At 37.9% G+C, this 18,033-nt stretch overlaps 1 protein-coding gene and 1 pseudogene across 1 annotated transcript; one reads left to right on the top strand and one right to left on the bottom strand.

Annotated features, from left to right (window-relative positions):
* Positions 1-3,649: 3,649 nt before the first annotated feature.
* On the bottom strand, positions 3,650-5,770 carry LOC149834037 (LOB domain-containing protein 25-like). The gene is made up of 4 exons (XM_090009940.1): positions 5,722-5,770; positions 5,036-5,373; positions 4,639-4,884; positions 3,650-3,760 (listed from the first exon to the last, which is right to left on the bottom strand). The coding sequence occupies exons 2-4, from the start codon at positions 5,356-5,358 to the stop codon at positions 3,733-3,735; spliced, it is 597 nt and encodes a 198-aa protein (XP_089866066.1). The 5' UTR covers positions 5,359-5,373; positions 5,722-5,770; the 3' UTR covers positions 3,650-3,732.
* A 9,340-nt stretch (positions 5,771-15,110) lies between these two features.
* On the top strand, positions 15,111-17,759 carry LOC149834038 (peroxidase 5 pseudogene; annotated as a pseudogene).
* Positions 17,760-18,033: the final 274 nt, after the last annotated feature.

Here is an 18,033-nt window from a genome sequence, read left to right on the forward strand (position 1 = left end):
GTGCAATATGATTGCACAAATATTTGTGCACTAAGCACCTGATCACCATCCATCTTGGGGGACCAAGGTGCGGGACCCAAGACCTGATGGAGGATGATGGGGGTGCTTAATGCACAAATTTTTGTGCAATTATATTGCACCCCATCCAAACTCTTGTTTAGCAATGATATTCAGCACTTGGATTATCCGACATAGGTGTGATTTTATGGGCCTCCCATAATCAACAGCAAGCAACGTGTGGTATTCTCTTGGCTCATACAATTATGTCTTTCAATTGAAAAACATGATCCAAAAGATGGTTCTTAGCATTTTGATCATGCTGAATCCATCTATGAGTTTTGATTAGGTCATTATAACCCCCAGGCTTATGATTTCTAGACCATTTGGACACTCAGGTCGCCATGACCAAATATTACCATGATGTATCACGAAAAGCTTTGTTCCCTGCCTTGTCCTTTGCTTCATTGAATTGAAAAAATTTGGAATCTATCCCATATCGCGACAAATAGACACTGTGCTTCACTTTTCCCTGTCGAAAAAGGATTTGGTGTAATCACATTGTACATTCTGAGGACAGCCGTTCAGGTGCAATCAATTGCACACTTTATGTGATCTGCCTTTCATTTTTTATTGGGCCTCGTTGACAGACTGTACCTGGGAGACGCAGGGTTGTGAGGGTGCACTCAAAGTGAGCAATGTGATTGCACCTGATCTACCCTAGATGGAGAGAGACCACTCGAGTTTTCTTTTTCTTTTACGAAGGAATAAAAAGCCCGGGTGGGGAGACGACTCGAATTAATCAAGCAAAGATCGATGAGAGAGAGATGCTAGAGATGTTTTGGGTGTCAAATCATAGGACAAAATTCTAGATTTGTTTCGTTTTGCTACCCATCTTTATTCTGTGACTCTCAAATCGAGGAGTGGTTCTGTCTGTTGCACAGTTACACGGCACGGATTACCAAACACAAGGACTCTCTCTCTCCCCTGCATGTGCATTGGGCAATAAGGCATATTTATGAAATTCAATCCATTCGTATGTCATAAAACAGCTGCATAAATAGACACTGTTGGCTCTGAAATGTGTGGCGCGGCAGGAAGGAAAGGGAGACGAAGCCAATATTCAATTATGATCATCATGAAGTAAAAATCATGTGGTGTACGTAAGTTTCACATGGTTGGCGGAACTCTTTATGCTACAAAAAGAAGGGCCATAACTACTGTCAGAGTTACTCTTCTTTCATAAGCCTAAGCACAGCATAGGACTTTGGGGTGTGAGGGTCCTAGCCACTGCGTTTATGCCCCCCGAGGACGGCGACTAAGTCTCCGTACCCTGGGCTGCGATTTTTCAGTGTAAAGCATGGAAAAAAACTACTGGTTGTTACCGATTGGAGAAGACCTTCTCCTATCAACTGCAGCTGTGGACAGTTCATTCAAAAGAAAAATGAAATACAAAATTAAAATTCTGCAGTTTCATTCTTCCAACCATCAAACAAACTGGAAACCCACGATTTTCTTTGTCATTTTTTGGAGACATTCAAATGATGTTTTGTATGGAGGAAAAAGAAACTCATTCTTTCAGTGAAAAATCAATGGAAATCAGGTTTGCATGTGTAGATGTATTCAGAAGAGCCCCAAGAGGAGTTGGTCTAGTGGGGTGGGTCCTTGGCTGCTTGACGGGCAGTCAAAGTTTGATTCTCATGGGAGTCACCCCTTTGCTCAAGTCAATACGTAGCATAGGCCCGGAGGACAGGGGTCCTAGCCTCTGAGTTTTACGCTGCTGCCACGATGACCGTAGGTATGGCAGGCTGAGCCAGTGCGATCAGGTTTCTTGGGTTATAAATTAAAAAAAAAGAAGATATATTCTGAAGACGTTTACTTTTTATGAGAATTGAAAGGCCACCACCTTTTTGCTTTTTGACATTGAGAAACAACATAACATAGTTGATTTGCATTCTACTGGTGGTTTTCTTTCTTATTTCCTTGAAATAACAAATTGTAACCATATTTTTGGTATCTAAACTAATTCAAAAAACAGCCATGCGTTTTTCAGATGAAATTTAAAAACAGCCTGAAGACCTTAGTTGCGAAGAATATGGAAATGACGACATTCTCGAACGTTTGAAAAGGAGCAAACGATGCATAGTTTAGTCAAACATGACAGCTGATCTTCTTGGAAATGAAGTAATGAACAAACAGGCCCTCAACTTTTATGTTTGAAACGGTTCGATATAAAGAAAGCTTCGATTTTATGTGAGCTGTATCAACTTTTATGCTATAATTTTTAGAATAAACCTTCTTCCAGAAAAAATTTAAAAAAAAATAAAAAAAAAACTTTTAGAATAAACCGCAATGATGTTTTGAGAGAATATAAAAAATCCATGATATTACCAACTCTATAGACGATGAAGTGATGTCTTGTTTGTATAAAAAGGGAAATGTTACTTTTTTTTTCTTGTTGACACGCAACTAAATGATGTTTTAGTCGTTTAGGAAGTTAAAGGCAATTGGTAAGGGAATTGGTTAGCAAACGTTGTGATCTTGTTCAATGACAACATAAAAAATTCACTAAGAATATGAAAAATTAGCAAACCAAATAAGAAGAGTGACGAAAAGTCACCAAGCCAAACAAGAACAAGCATATAAGCCCTGTTTGAAAACTAGTAGCTGGGATAGGAAGTGGGAACTGCTAAATCCTGGATTTTTCATTCTTTAGTGTAAATACAAAAGTTGGAGGACCTCACTTTCCATCCCAAATGCATAAACACCCATCCCAGCTACCAGTTTCCAAACGACCATCACAAGGTAGTTTGACCAAGTTTTTGCCAAATGTATTAACTCCTATCCCAGCTCCTAGTTTCCAAACAGGGCCTAAATGAAAGTGGTTCCCTAATTTAGAAACAACTGCACTCACGGTTAGCTTGAATAAAAATTCAACTTCCACCACCGCTTCTGTTTGCCATACAATCAAGTGACCTTAGTTCCAAAAATTTGTTCTTGCATGAAAACAACCAAGTGATGCTTGATATTAATGAGAATGAAAAAAAAAACATATGAAAAGATGTTTAACTTGAATGGAAATGGAAAACCCATTTCAGTTTAGTTAAACATTTGAGTAATGTTTGGATTGAATATTGGAGTTGCAAAAGCATGATTTTATGCTTTTAAATTACTAGTTGATGCAAGTTTTAGTGGAAACTGAAAAGAAGACCATGTTTTTGCTAATTTAGAATGAATCTAGTGATGTTCAGTTTAATTGAAAACAGAAAGCACAAAACCATTTACCATTGACAACTTTTTCCTTGTCTCTCTAGGGCATTCGATCATACAACAGCACACTGAAAATAGGAAACAGAAAATTAAGCAATGCCTCTACTATTTTTACAGCTGCATCCTACTCCAAAGACTGAAACTGAAGATTCTTTGCACAAGTAAATCCAATTTGAAAGTGATGGTGATGATATTTAAGGTAAAAGAAACCAGTGAACAGTTAAATTACTGTAGCATATGGAGGACGAGAGGACACGAGTGAAATAGTATCTAAAGAAAGTAACAAGGATGAGGAGCAATAAAGGTAGGCGTTTACTTGCAAATTTTACAGAAATACCATGAGTATCAATAGTAATAGCCATGAAAGCAATAGCTAATGTTGTCTATGTGCAAACTTTACAAATATAGCAGAGATCTTCTTCAGAGAACTGAATCTGTGCAGTGTCAATGGCTGACCTCCATCGACTATCCCCCACCATTTCTTCCCAAGGACCTGGTTGTCACAAACCATAACATAAAGTACCCATGAATATTGCATAGTGTAAAAATCCTTGAAAAAAATCCATATTTGTGTGTGTGTGTCATGGGTCCATTATGTCATAATGAGTAGAAAATATCATTTTCTCACCATTTTTTAGCAGATCAGACTCTATAAACGTGTTCTACAAGGTTTTCTTGATAGGAGTCGGGTTTTGGATGTTTTGATTACAATGTGTAAGCAGGCTTACCACTCGAAAATTCATCAATCTATGGTATTCAAAAGCATTATGGCTAAAGAATTTGTATTTTTACATCAGGGAAACATGATCCAAAATGTGAACCCTATCAAAGAGACCACGCTGAATGCATCTATAAGGTTGGATTGAGTTGATACAGCTCACACCCATGATTTCCAGCTAGAGTGTATGGTCACGACACTATATATATATATATATATATATATATATATATATATATATATATATATATATATATATGACAGAAATATGAAAAGTTAGTCGCAATGGGTCACTTTTTCACAATTCTAATTCCATAGATGCGTTTGGCAACATTCGCTAGGAATCGACACATAGATCATGCTTCTTCAATAAAAATGCTTTTTTAGCCTCGAAAATTGATAAAGATTTTGGGCCATTAATTTTTCAAAGCCTATACACGTATAGGAATCATATGTCCAAAACTGATCTTTCTGAAATCAAGCACATAGTGATATCTGTATAAGTTAGAATTTTAGAAGAAAAACCTTGAAAAACCCATTTTGCATGTTTCATTTTCTAGGTTTTCATTACTCATATATATATATATATATATATATATATATATATATAAGGGAAAGAGAGAAGGGGGGGGGGGGGGGGAGAGCATATTCACATGTCTCTTCCATTGCCATCTCTGGTGGTGCTTCTCCACGTTGGGTATGGTGGTGGAAAATAAGATTGATAATTGGGCGCCCCATTTACAATCATCCTTGCTAAGTCAGCCGACCTCTGCCTTGAAGGCGGCATTGAAGCCATGGATGGTGAAGGTATGGCTCTCGAGATTTCTGTGGGGATGCAGGCAAAGCGCAAGAGATCGGCATTTGCCGCATCTAGTTCCTTCTGCAATTGATGAACTTGCCTGATGAAAGAATTTCATTGGATTAGCCTTTCGAAGTTTCATCTCTTTTCCTGTTTGACTCTTATTATGCACCTTATTAGTGGTTAATGCATGAGGTTAGGAAGAAAAGAAAAGAAAAAAAAACAAAGTAAGAAAGGAAAGAGAGCGATGCCTTTGAAGCACAGAGATGGCACCAACACAGCCATAGACAGGATCTTTCATCCTAGCCTCGGCCTCATAGGCAAGAGAATTCACTGCATCTTCTCTTTGGTGAGGCAGCAATTCATTCAACAGCTTGCTTACGTTGCTCGCGCCGAAGATTTTATGAACATTAGCAAACTTTTGGGGTTCTTCTGGTGGGAAGTATGGTGCAAATATGCACCCTTGTATGCATTTCCTCCTCAAGAATTTGCAAGCAGCACATGGAGAGTTAGGGTTTGATGGTGAGGAAGCCGATGAAGATGTTACTGATGATGGTGATGAAGATGATGCCATTCTAAACAGCAACAGCTAAACATAATTGAATAAACATAATCATTTTTTTTTAATAATATGTGATGCTTTTCAAAGATCAGGGAATTTAGGGTGCTAAAGTGTATGGAATTTAGGCGCAGCCTTTTGTCCAAATATACCAATATGCCTGATGGATTAATTGCCTAGTAGATCATGGTTATCAGAAATCTTTTTCATGGTTATGTATATAATTCTTAGGGAATTATAGTAGTTTCCTAGCTTGGATACTTGACAAAATTCCTTCCCAAACAAAAAAGGAAACAAGAATCAACTCACCAATACCATGATCCACATGAAAAAACTTATCAAGATTAACAGAGCAGAAAGGCAAGAGGAATTCCGTACCTCCCCTTGGTGCAAACTCTGGATTCTCAAGGTGCAATTTTCCTGTTGCTGCAGCTCTCTCTCTCTCTCTCTCTCTCGGGGATGGAAAAGAACTTACCAGTATATGGAGGGGGTATAGGGTAGAAAGAAGAGAACAAGATGAAGATGAGTTTTAGGGTTGTGGTCAATGGAGGAAACAGAAGAGTCAAGGGTTAACCAAAGAGACCTGCAGCTGAGGGACAAATGGGAAGGCAACATCAATCAAGAAAGCGAAACGCATTTCTTGCAGGGAAAGAACCGAAGTGGAGGAAAGGACAAAGGTAATAAATGGTGGGTACACTAAAAAGGAGGGCTATGACACTGCACTTATATCAGCAACATAAAGACTGAACAGTCTCCATGCCCTTGAGTTCATATCTCGTGCCCTCACCACTAACACCAGCAGTGAAAAGATCAGGTGCAATATGATTGCACAAATATTAAATATTTGTGCATTAAGCACCTTATCACCCTCCATCTTGAAGACAGGACCTGTCACGTGTGGGGCCAAGACCTTATGAAGGGTTTGTGCAATCATATTGCATCCGATCCGGACTCAACATGATCAACAATAATGAATATTACTAATAATAGAGTTTGGTCACACAAGTGCCATATTAGTTTTTCAGGAGGGTCCCGCCATGGAGTTTTACTCTTCTGGGATGACAATCGTAGGTATGGCTGGCTGAGCCATCACTGCCAGGTCTTGGATCTCAGATGTGATTTCTCGAGTAGTAAATCGAAAAAACAAACAAATATCATATTGGTCGTCAGAAAAAGTTTTTTCTAGTGGCTCATTTTTATGTTGACATTCCAAAAAAAGTTCTGTGTTTTGAAAAGACTATTTTTTTATTTTCTTTGAGAAACCACCCTAGGATCATAGACCAAATCGTGAAACTCCGAGGGATTACCCTGTTTTTCCTTGAAACCTACCTAGAGCTATTTCCATGGTTAAGATCCATGGAAAAGTATCATTTTTAGCCTTTGGTTTGGAAAGGTGTATCTTGCCTATTTTATCATGAATAAGCGCATCGTCATAAAAAAAAAGGATTTTCCTTCTTACTATTGCACTTAAATGCTAAATCACTAACAAATACAATATAAAATCTTCATAAACTGGGGGAGATAATCCAACTGCCAGAGTATTCTGTCCCAGAAAAAAAAAACAAGGTTCGCTTGAGCCTAGTTGCTCATACTTCATATGAAGTTGGCCAAGTCTATTCAATATCTTGATCAAGTAGTACTTATGTTGCAAAGTGACAGATATGACTAGGGGTGTCAACGGGTCGGATTTACCTGGACCCGACCCATACCAAACCCTATAAGGTCCAGGTATGGTGATAAATAAGAAGACCCGATTAAGACTTGGGTTCGGACCTGAAGGTCCGATTAATACATGAATCCGGGTATAGTTATTTTATACCAGACCTGCGGGCCCGACCCAAGTTCCGATTAAAACTCGCAAATTTTCAATGTAAAAATGATAAAAAAATAGTATCTTACTGGGTATGGCCAGGGTCTGATTCATGTAGTTCTTATTGGGGCCAGGTATGGTTTATTTTATGGTGGGTCTGATTAGACCCGGGTCCAGACCCCATACCATACCCAAAAATCAGGGCCAAGTCTGATTCCACCTGTGTCCCAACCAAAGCCGACCTGTTGACACCCCTAAATATGACCCTGACATGCAACTCGAGTTCAATGTGCAAGACTGACTTTTTTTGAAAAATATAATACTGCGACACAGATTTTTTTAATTTGTAATTATTAAAAATATTTTTTGATACTTTGATATGTAATAATTTATTTTTTGTTAAAAATATTATTAAATTATTAAAAATAATGTCCATGCATGTCAGAGTGGTGTCAGCGTGTCATAACATATTCAACTCGCGTCACCCATGAGATGGCCTCTAAATGGTATGTCCTCACAGGGACATAAGGTATAGGACAATGGGATGTAGGATAAGGGTGGGAACAAGATCCACTGGTAAAGTGGACAAGTGGGTTGCCTAGCACCCCCACTAAGCTGAGATGAGACCATTGTTAGGTTAGTTGTCTTGAGTCAGCATGTGATTGCACGCTCAAGCCTGAGTTCCATACTGACTTATATCCTTTGCCATACATTAGAGATGGTAAATAGCAGCAACACAACACTCGGATGATGACCATAGAATTGCAATGCTCATTCACACCTTTAATTAATGACGACGTAGGCTTGGCCAAACTCCGATGAAGATAAAAAAAATAAAGCCGTCCATAAAATAATAAGTTTTGAAACATATAAATGATAGGAGTCACACAAAAGTAATCTCTCTCTCTCTCTCTCTCTCAACAAAAAACTTTCATCACCATCACTGTATATTGGTAGGTGTAATCAGTTAATCATAGAAAGATTCTTTCAAGAAAAAAAATCATAAAAGGTAAACCCTTAGATTATTAAAGAACAATGAATGAGTTGTATTTCCTCTCTTTTTTTGTCCTCCCTTGATTGATTAAATAAAAGTAGTTGAGATTTTTTTTCCCTTTGACACAGCCTTTGCAATTTAATTGTTAGATGAAGAAAATAAAAGAATCTAGTATTTGAATCTCCCTAGGGACTAAAGATACTTGCAAGGCATGGAGTACCACTTATACAAATTGGCCCCTTCTTTTCCAATGATAGTGCAGAATATTGTGGTGCACTCATGACCACCACCAACCCCACCACCATATCAGTAGGAAAAGAAGCAGCAAATATATTAAAAGGTAGTCAATGATTATCTTTGCATAACCCAGGTTGATGCCTAGCCTACATTCACCTTCTTTCCACCCAATCAACAATAAATATCTTAGATAGATGCCGGTGGGATCTGCCTAATCTCAAACCTGTTTAATAAATTAAGCATGCAGAAAAGTTTTATTGCGTGCAGCATGCATGATATGAGTATATTATAGATAACTAGAACAAAAAAAAAATTGTCTCAAGGATTTTGAGGTAGATTGAGTTCTATGATATAGGTTGTGACATATATTGGCAATATTTTGAAAATATCCTTAGGAAACACGATGTGTTCTCAATTATTTAAAAAGAATTATTATAATACTAAAATTTAAATAAACTATCATGATTTTATCATGACATTACATTTTATTAGATTTATTTTTACATTTTCATTCTTCTGTTAATTTCTTTTCGAAAACAATTAAAATATGACGAGAATTCAATGGTCCGATAATTGTAATTTAAAACATTTGTGCCTAAGGATGTAGGAAAACAAGCCAGGCTAGACCGAGTGTGACATCTCGTCATTCTCACTGTATCTACTCATTTATGATTTATGAAATTTGGATTATTTTTCTTTCAAAAAAAAATATAGCCATGCTAGACCGAATGGTAGCGGACTTGAGGAGAAGGTGCTGTCTCCTTCATCCCGGGTTCGCCTCTGCCTTTAACTGGTGGGCTCATAGTGACAAACTTTTTTTTCAGCAAAATATCATTTTTTCAAAAACTCGTGAGAAATTGGAAAATTTTCATAAATCTTGCATTTTTGGCAAAATCTCGGCAATAAAAAAATAAAAAAAATAATTTTTTATAAGAAAATATTAATAAAATTATTTAAAAAATAAAAATACACACTTTTTTCATGTTAAATAGTCGTTTAAAACGTAAATATCGCACTTAAATCGCAGTATTTATGTTTTTTCATAAATCTCACAATATTTTGAAAATCTCGTGAGAAATTATCGTTTTAAACTTTTAGGCAATTTCTCGTGATATTATCACAAGATTTTCATAAATCGCATGGTATTTGTTACTATGGGTGGGCTCTGTAAGGGCTTGGGTGTCGGTGACTCCACCCTAGGATTACCTCGCAGGAGGTGGGCTCGTTAAACAAGCCATGCTAGCCAAAGAATCTTTTCCACTTTCCTAAGGGTACAAATGAATTGATCATGGGTCGGATCATGCATGTTTTGAATCTATCTGATTATATGATTGGATCCAAACGTATCTGATGAAGTAGAGTTGGAGCTGGATCCAAAACATAAAGGGTTATATTGAATCAGGCAAAACGGACTAAAAGCAAGGATTTTACATCTTATGAATATACAGATCCAAAATACATTATCTATTTGACTCATAGTGACAAAAGCACGTGACCAACATCTCACGATATTAGTGTGAAAATATCATGAGATAGTCATAAATATCTTATCAACCATTTTAATTGATTATCGTACTATTTGCAATTTTGTCAGCTATATCTTAGGGAAAAAACGCTCTTATTGATTATCACTATGTATGCTATTTTATTCTTTCTCCATACTTTTTTCTCATAGTTCGTTAATTTATTTATTACTTGATATTTTGCAGTACATATATGAGAAATATAAAAAAATTCACACTAACATCATGAGATATTGTCACACTAAAAGTATGGATGAATGTGTATGGATTTGTTTCCAAGTTAATCTGACCTAATTGTTTATAAATGTAGATTCTATTGTAAATGTAACCCTATGATGATCTGTTTCTCTTGTTTGAAGGTACTTTAGAACTCCAGTTGATAAACCAATGGTAAACTACATCTCCACAGTGATGGTTAACTGCATGAAAGATACTTTGAGTTACATTTTTAATTAAGGTGCTTTTTATTTTGGCTGAGGTTGTTACATTCAAGTAGCCCGCTTACTCATGAAGTCTTGCACTCTATTATCTCATTCTGTGTTTCTGTCATGTCTCTTAAAGCACATGATCATGCACAGTGGGACTTCCTCAAACATGCACAGATGTATTATGATTTGTTATTTGTGATTGCCAATTAATGGCTCCTGAATTATGTTTTTATCAGCTTGAGAGGCATTCGCCAAGATGGTCCAACACCTCATTATTTCATATAATTATGGAGTGTTTCTCTCCCGGAATTCATCATACAATAAGCCATGGTGAAGTGACTGCCCCACCAGCTTTCCTATTGTAAAGAAGTAATAATATCACTGTTAGTTGCAGATGAGGTTATCTCTATTCAGCACAACAAATGAAATGCCCATGATCAACCTCCGTCAAATTCTTGCAGAATTTGAACTGCATACAAGCTTGAAGATTAATCCAAACAAATATTTGGCTATCCCTCTCAATATTCCTTAAGAGCAAATTGGGTTCTTCTGTCCATCTACACATAGAAATTAAATAAACTTCCTCAAATATCTGAAGGAGAAGATCCAGTGTTTGGGACCGAACGGCTCTTATGCCTTTTTTTTTTTTAGACAGAGAAAGCCAGGGTTAGACCCCAACCCAGTGTTAAAATCACTCTTCAAGGCGCAAAAAGCATGCCTCGCCTTGAGGTGAGGCCCTTTGTGCCTTGAGGCACATGTCTAACGCGTAAATGACAAAAAAGTAACAAAAATGTATTTTCAAAACATTAAAATGCATTATTTATTATTATTTTAAAGGTTTATTTTAATAAAATGCATTTTAAATATTAAAATAACAAAAAATAGTTTTTTATTAATTTAAAACTTCAAAAAATTGTGTCCTCATATCTTATTTTTCAAAACATTTTCAAACTTACGATTCGAACCTGCTCATGCATCCTCGTGTCGACGACGTGTCTTTCAGACATACGTTGAGATGGATGGTCACAAGGAGTGGAGCTGTATGCTAAGCAAATCGGAGTCCACTCTGAATGCATGTTTGGATCTTACTTGAATGATTCAAATATGGAAATATATAATATGCCAGACTTGGATTGAATATTTGACGGTATCGGATCCATTTGCACCCATAGTCCATAGGATATTAGGTTGGTAAGTCTAAAACAAAACTGAACATTGATGGAAGAGAAGATTGTTAGGGTAATGAATATCCATTGTAGTTTTTCTCGTAGAACTCATTTAAAAAAAGTAAAAACTAATAATTTTTTGTATAATTATGTGTTAAGGAAAAATAATTATGTATAATAATCTTTTTGATATTTATTTGAGAATTTCATCTTATTGGTTATTGCTTTATCAATAAAATATTTTATTTATTTATTTCTATTTATAGATATTTTTTAAGTTTTCAAAAAAAATTTAAGGCTTACGCTTTACGCTTTTCACAACATTGGCCCTACCAGTTATACAACCATACCATTTGGGGTTGGATCTTGCAATGCCCCCAACACAGGTGCACTATCTTGCCCGCCCCTACCAGTCCTCGCTTTTTTTTAACTGGTACTTCTGTCAACAGCTGTTAGTTTGACCATGGTTAACTGGTCACTAAAATGTCATTCATCAAATAGTTGTGAGTGTATTAACTTTTTATAAATTAATTTCTACCTTATTCGATTTTGCAAATTGGTCGTCCTGTGTAAGGCCAGAACTATCAATGTGTCGACCCTTTAACATTTACCGTTAGGAAAGCTAACAGCTGTTAACCTCAAGGACTGATTTGCAAATGTTACAAGGCAGGGACTATTTTGCAAATTAGATACAAGACAGGGACCAATTTGCAAAAAAACTTTTTAAAAATTAGAAAATATTGATGTTATTCATCGTTGGATGGATGGCATCCAAAGGCACTACAAATGGACCACTATCTAGGACATCTTGGACCCATCACCCATGGCACTGGAGAGTCTAATTTGCTCCCATTTTGCATCCTGAATAAACAATGTGACAGATCTTGTTATTGGAATTTCCTCAGTAGTGGAAAATCCATGATAAATTATAGAACTACTTTTTCCTTCAGAAAAACTCAAGAAGATATTAACATATGTAAATATCTAAGGATACAACTAAATATGTAAAAAATGTAAGGAAATAATTTTAGAAAATTTAAAAACTTAAAAATGGTTAATAATGCATTAGTATTTAAATAAAATTATGTTATTAAACATATCACTACTTATTGATCTTTAAAAATACGGCAATAAGGTCATGGTGTTTTGAAGTGTTATCATTATATGCATGAAGCAGTGCCGCTGACAGCCACCCATCCTGGCATTTCTCGAGATCGGTGATATGGGTGTGGTCGCCATCTCGAGAAATGTTGAGATGGATGGCTGTCAGCTTGCTCATGCGGCCTGGTAAGCGAGTCAAATCAGTTGAGTTTGAGATGTTCAAGCTTGGCTCCTCTAAGATGGCTAGCTCAAGCACATGGCAAGCCAAACTGAGCTCAAGATATAAATAGCTGATCTTGTTTGGAAAAACAGAAAAACTTTCTTTTAAAAGTGTCAACAACAAAATTAGAATGAACTTAGAAAGTTAGAATCTCTCTTTTTTAAAACCATATCCTCAACCAACTGTTCTATACTATAAAATGAAATATGAAAAGGATTTAAATATCATATACAACTTGTTCATGTTTCGATAAAATAAACCTTCAAGACCAACTTTTGGCTCGACTTGCAGAGCTTATTTTATGAGTTTGAACGATCTCGGACTGAGATGAGCTGGGCCATAAGCTGCTTGCCATGTTTCTAGCCCTACCTCATGCACGTTGGAGTATTCGACCCAGAAATGGATCGGATACGAGCTAAGGCTGCCTGATCCGAATTAGAATGTAATTTTATGCACTTGAACCAAATCTGAATCTGAATCCAGAGAATATCCAATAATCTATTGAATTCGGATCCAAACTATATGTGCTAATACGGAATCTGATAAAAACATATCCAAAACGTGGTGCTTGCATGTAAAAAATGAAGCAATTGAATTGGATTTTGATCCAAATCTAAATTTGATCTCACTTGAAACAATGATACAAATCAGAGCCAAATTCAAAAATTATCTGGTCAAGAAAATCTGACTTTGATGAAAATGCTGATTCAGATCCTTATGAAGGATCAGAATCTTGAAATAATGTCAGACTCCGACCATGTATCTGATCATATCCGATCCATTTGCACCCTTCGGATAAAGACATTAAGAATAGGTAAGCATAATAAGGCCATTTATGGAATAAGGACACTTTGATCATAGGATCTTAGGGGTATATAGTTCTTGAAAGAGAAATTTTCAAATACCACCCAAACTTTTTGATCTAATTCATGCCCACACCAAAAGTTTGAGAATTTGCAAATTCACTGTAAAGCTTTCACTTGGGTTAATCAAATTGCTCCAATCATGAATTAACGTTGGTTTGTTCCAGCGTTAATACTAACTCATCTTTTGAAGCTTTTATTTTACCATATTCTAGAGGTCTAAACAAAGTTTGATTGTAGCTCTGTCAACAGAATTGTATTAAGGGTTTGTTGTTTATAAAGACGCTTGAACTCTTAACCTCTTCATTAAAACACTAACCACTACACCAAATGTCTAATTATTCACAACTCTTATTATCATATTTATATTCCAGCAAGCCACAACCTGGTCCGTCATTGCATGAAGTTTCAAGTTTTTAAACATGGACTTGATTGTGCAATCAGTGAGCTGGGCCATTATGTTGATTGGCTTTAGGGCTCTCATTGAGTCAGGTACCCAACCAATCAGGGTATACCCGAACCAGACCAGGATAATAAATTGCTAGGTTCAGGAAGTCGGGTCATGACAATAGAATCCCAAAACCAGACCAGAATTATTTCATAAATTTACCTATATATATATATATATATATATATATATATATATATATATATATATATATTCTGGTCAAGTTGGGTACCTAGCAACAATGCTGGGTGGGGTTGGGTACCTAGCAAAACTCATGTCCTGAACCCGGCCTGCATATTGCTCACTTTAAGTTTGGGTCGTCCCCGGCCCAATATTATTCCAATCGGCGCTTTTCATGTCCATAGTCCGAAACTCAGGTTCGGGTTGGGTCGGATACTTGATACAAATCCACCTCATTAACATCCTCCAAAAAATTATACAGAACGACAAGTTTGGGAGTATTTAAAAATTTTCCAAAGAAAAATTTATGAATTTATGCGAGTTTGAGATTAGGATTCCATTTTTGTGACCCAACAAAACCCAAACTCAACAATTTGTTATTTGGTCGGGTTCGGTATACCCTAATGGGTAGACTTACTCGTTAACAACCCTAAAGCATAACAATGACCCGATCAACTGGTACCGCAATCAAGCTCAAGTTTGAAAATTTCAAACTTCATGTGTACCAAACACAAAATCAGATTGCTATCAGTGGGTCAGGTCATTATTAGTACTTTTTGGGGCCATCGCAAGACAGGAAGAACCAGCTCAGACAGCTGATAACGGATCCACAAGACTTGAACAACAGAACCGATCTTGAAAGGTGCCTGAATTCACGTGTTGCTCTGTTATAAACCTCTCGTTTTCTCTTTGGACACAACATTATAAGCCTCTCTATCACCAACATAGAATTTCGAGGCCAAGCAGAACGGCCACATATTGGCTCAGCTCCAAGTTCTCTTGCAGCTGAGCCAAATATGGAGGCTTTCTGCACAGCATCCATGTCCATTGTAATGTTATTGTTTTCCGTCGTGTTCGTTCTTCCGGTAGCTGGCCGTGGCAACCTACATGTTGGGTTCTATGATGCAAAATGCCCGGAAGCTGAAGCGATCATCAGAAGCACAGTTTTCCAGGCATTCACACTGGATCAAGGCATCATGCCGGGTTTGATTCGCCTTCATTTCCATGATTGCTTTGTCCGAGTAAGTAATGAAAACTGAACAATGCAACTGCCCTGATCCACATTTCATGGTGTATCTGCAAACCTTGAAAACCTGATTGACCATATTCCCAAATGGCCCAACGTTCATTAGAACAATGAGGGTTCCAAGGCCTACCCATGGTCCGATCTAATGACAAGGCGTGCATCCTTGTTTTGATATTTGCACAGAAACCACCTCCGAGATCATAGGCCTACCTGCACTGGCTTTGCCTGCCATACTTATGGTCACTGTCCTGGCAGCGTGAAACTCCATGGGCTTACCCCTTGCCCTCCATAGAGTCGCCAGGCTTTGGCGTACACAAGGGGTGACGCCCATGGGATTTGAACCTAGACCACATGCCTAGCTGTCTAGGTCAGATGACACTAAGCAAAACTCCTTTGGAGCCAAGGCTTGCATCCATGATTCAGTTTTCTTTTAATTTTTATGATAATTATAATATTTTTTTGCTATTATATTGTTTATACATTAAATGCATATTTTAAAACCTGATTGGACACGCGCACACACATGTGGGATCATCATTTATTTCCTTTTTGTATATTTTTTGTTATAATTTTTGCATTTTTTAAATAAAATATTAAAGGGGCCGATTTAGAACAATTTGATCTCTGAATTGTTTTGAAAAATGATTTGGTTTTAGAAACCAATTCCGACAAACATTGACTGGGACGGTTTCGTGCATTGTCTAACAATTTTAGTTTTTTTGAAAGGCAAGCGGAGCCCAGTTCGTCATTGTCTAACATTTTGTTTTGCTAGTAAACCCTTAGATATAGGGATGGGCCAAGTCGACCTGGCCTGTCGTGGGCCAGGTTTGGGTCAAAGTTTTAAGCCTGGGCCAGTTAGCTATAGGGCCGAAACGCAACCCATCATATACGTGGGCCCGGGCTCAGGTCAGCCCATGGGCATGAGCTATTTATTAATTTTTAATAAAAAAAATAAAAAACAATTAATTGCATAGTAACTTGGTAACTATTACTATTTACCTAATTAGTTGTATTAATTTTATGAAAACTAAAAAAAATAGTTGGGTAGATGAGAACTTGTTAATTATTTATTATTTACATAATTAGTTATACAAATTAGTTGGGTTTGAGCCAGGTCGGCCCTGCCAACTTCACATTGGCCCAATGGGCCGGGTCATGGGCTGCTCTTCGAACCCGAGCCCATTAAGAACCAGGTCAAAGCCCAGCCCGTTAGTAAATGGGCCGGGCCACACTTAAAACCCAGCGGGATGAGAGCTCTAAACGGGCCAGCCGGATGCCCACCCCTACCTAGATATATAAAGAGAACGAATCCGATTGCATTCATCCATCGTCAAGCCATCATGGTTTGGATTTCTTTCTTTATGCTCCAGATGGGCCCCACAAAAATTTTCACCACCGTTGATCCTCTAGACGAGTGGCATCTAAAACATCTGTAATGGATGGCTGACAGCAAAGGCTCCTGCCATGGTGGTTGGGTGCCGTTCACAAGAGAACCCATGAGGGGTATCCCGGACCTGATCCGCTGTCAAAGAAAACAACATTGTCAATACTACTATCAGTAATCATAATCGCAAGGACAACAAAGCAAATGATGACGGTCATGCTAACTACTAATTGTGGGCCCTGCATGTCTTGTGCTTAACAGGGTTGTGATGCCTCCATCCTTCTAGACGCCACTCCCTCAGGTGAAACAGTGGAGAAAAACTCCCCATTTAACAGCAAATCCCTCCGAGGGCTTAGTGTTCTGGACGATGCCAAGGCTCACCTGGAAGCTGCCTGCCCAGGGACGGTCTCCTGTGCAGATATCCTCGCCTTTGCCGCCCGTGAAGCTGTCATCTTGGCTGGCGTACCCTACTATGAAGTTCCAGCAGGTCGACTAGACGGCCGTGTATCCCTTGCTGCTGAAGTTCCCCAAAACCTTCCCATTCCTATGTTTAACTTGTCCACCCTGACCAACCATTTCGCTAAGAAAGGCATAGACCTAGAAGACATGGTCGCCCTTTCGGGTGCACACTCCATGGGTCAAGCTCATTGCTCGACCTTCCGCTACCGCCTCTACAATTTCTCACAAAGCATTCCACAAGACCCATCTCTTAACCAATCATACGCAGATTACCTCAAGAAGGCGTGCCCACAGACACCACTCCCTGGTGAAAATCCAGTGGTGCAGATGGGTGAACTAAGTATGGACATCATGAAAAACACGTACTACGACCGGCTCATGCAAGGCAAAGGGCTACTAGGCACAGATCAAGCACTAATGAGCTCGGAAGCATCAAGAAGACTTGTGAGAAGATTTGCACGCAACCCATGGGTTTGGGGATTCAGGTTTGGAAGAGCAATGCTGAAAGTGGGAAGGCTTGAGAATACATCCAATGAAAATGGAGAGGTGAGGAAACACTGCCGAAGCGTTAATTGAGCACCCCAAACAAAACAGAGGCTTCTAAGATGATTAAAACCAATCATAAGCGCCACAGGAAGTAATCGGATGTTCCTTTTCCGTTCCATCTTCAATATTTATTGTCTGTCATCATGATTTTGTTCATCCATACAGCAGAATTGTGTACCTCATTTAGTGTTCGTGTGTACCATCATTTCGTTCAAGCAACTAAGCTATAACAGGAAAAGCTTTAAAAGCGCTTTATCGTACCAGCTCCAACATTAGAGCAGCTTATGTACAAAATGTCTTCTAA

The sequence above is a fragment of the Nuphar pumila genome, chromosome 6 (assembly GCF_984573655.1).
Source record: "Nuphar pumila chromosome 6, dmNupPumi1.hap1.1, whole genome shotgun sequence".
Lineage (NCBI taxonomy): Eukaryota > Viridiplantae > Streptophyta > Magnoliopsida > Nymphaeales > Nymphaeaceae > Nuphar > Nuphar pumila.

What these genes read in the sequence shown, in the direction of transcription:
- LOC149834037 (XM_090009940.1), bottom strand. Translation starts at nt 5,358, where the DNA reads ATGGCATCATCTTCATCACCATCATCAGTAACATCTTCATCGGCTTCC. An exon ending in GCCATCTCTGTGCTTCAAAG is followed by an intron (nt 4,885 to 5,035) that starts GCATCGCTCTCT and finishes TTCTTTCATCAG; the next exon opens with GCAAGTTCATCAATTGCAGA. An exon ending in GATGGCAATGGAAGAGACAT is followed by an intron (nt 3,761 to 4,638) that starts GTGAATATGCTC and finishes TGTGACAACCAG; the next exon opens with GTCCTTGGGAAGAAATGGTG.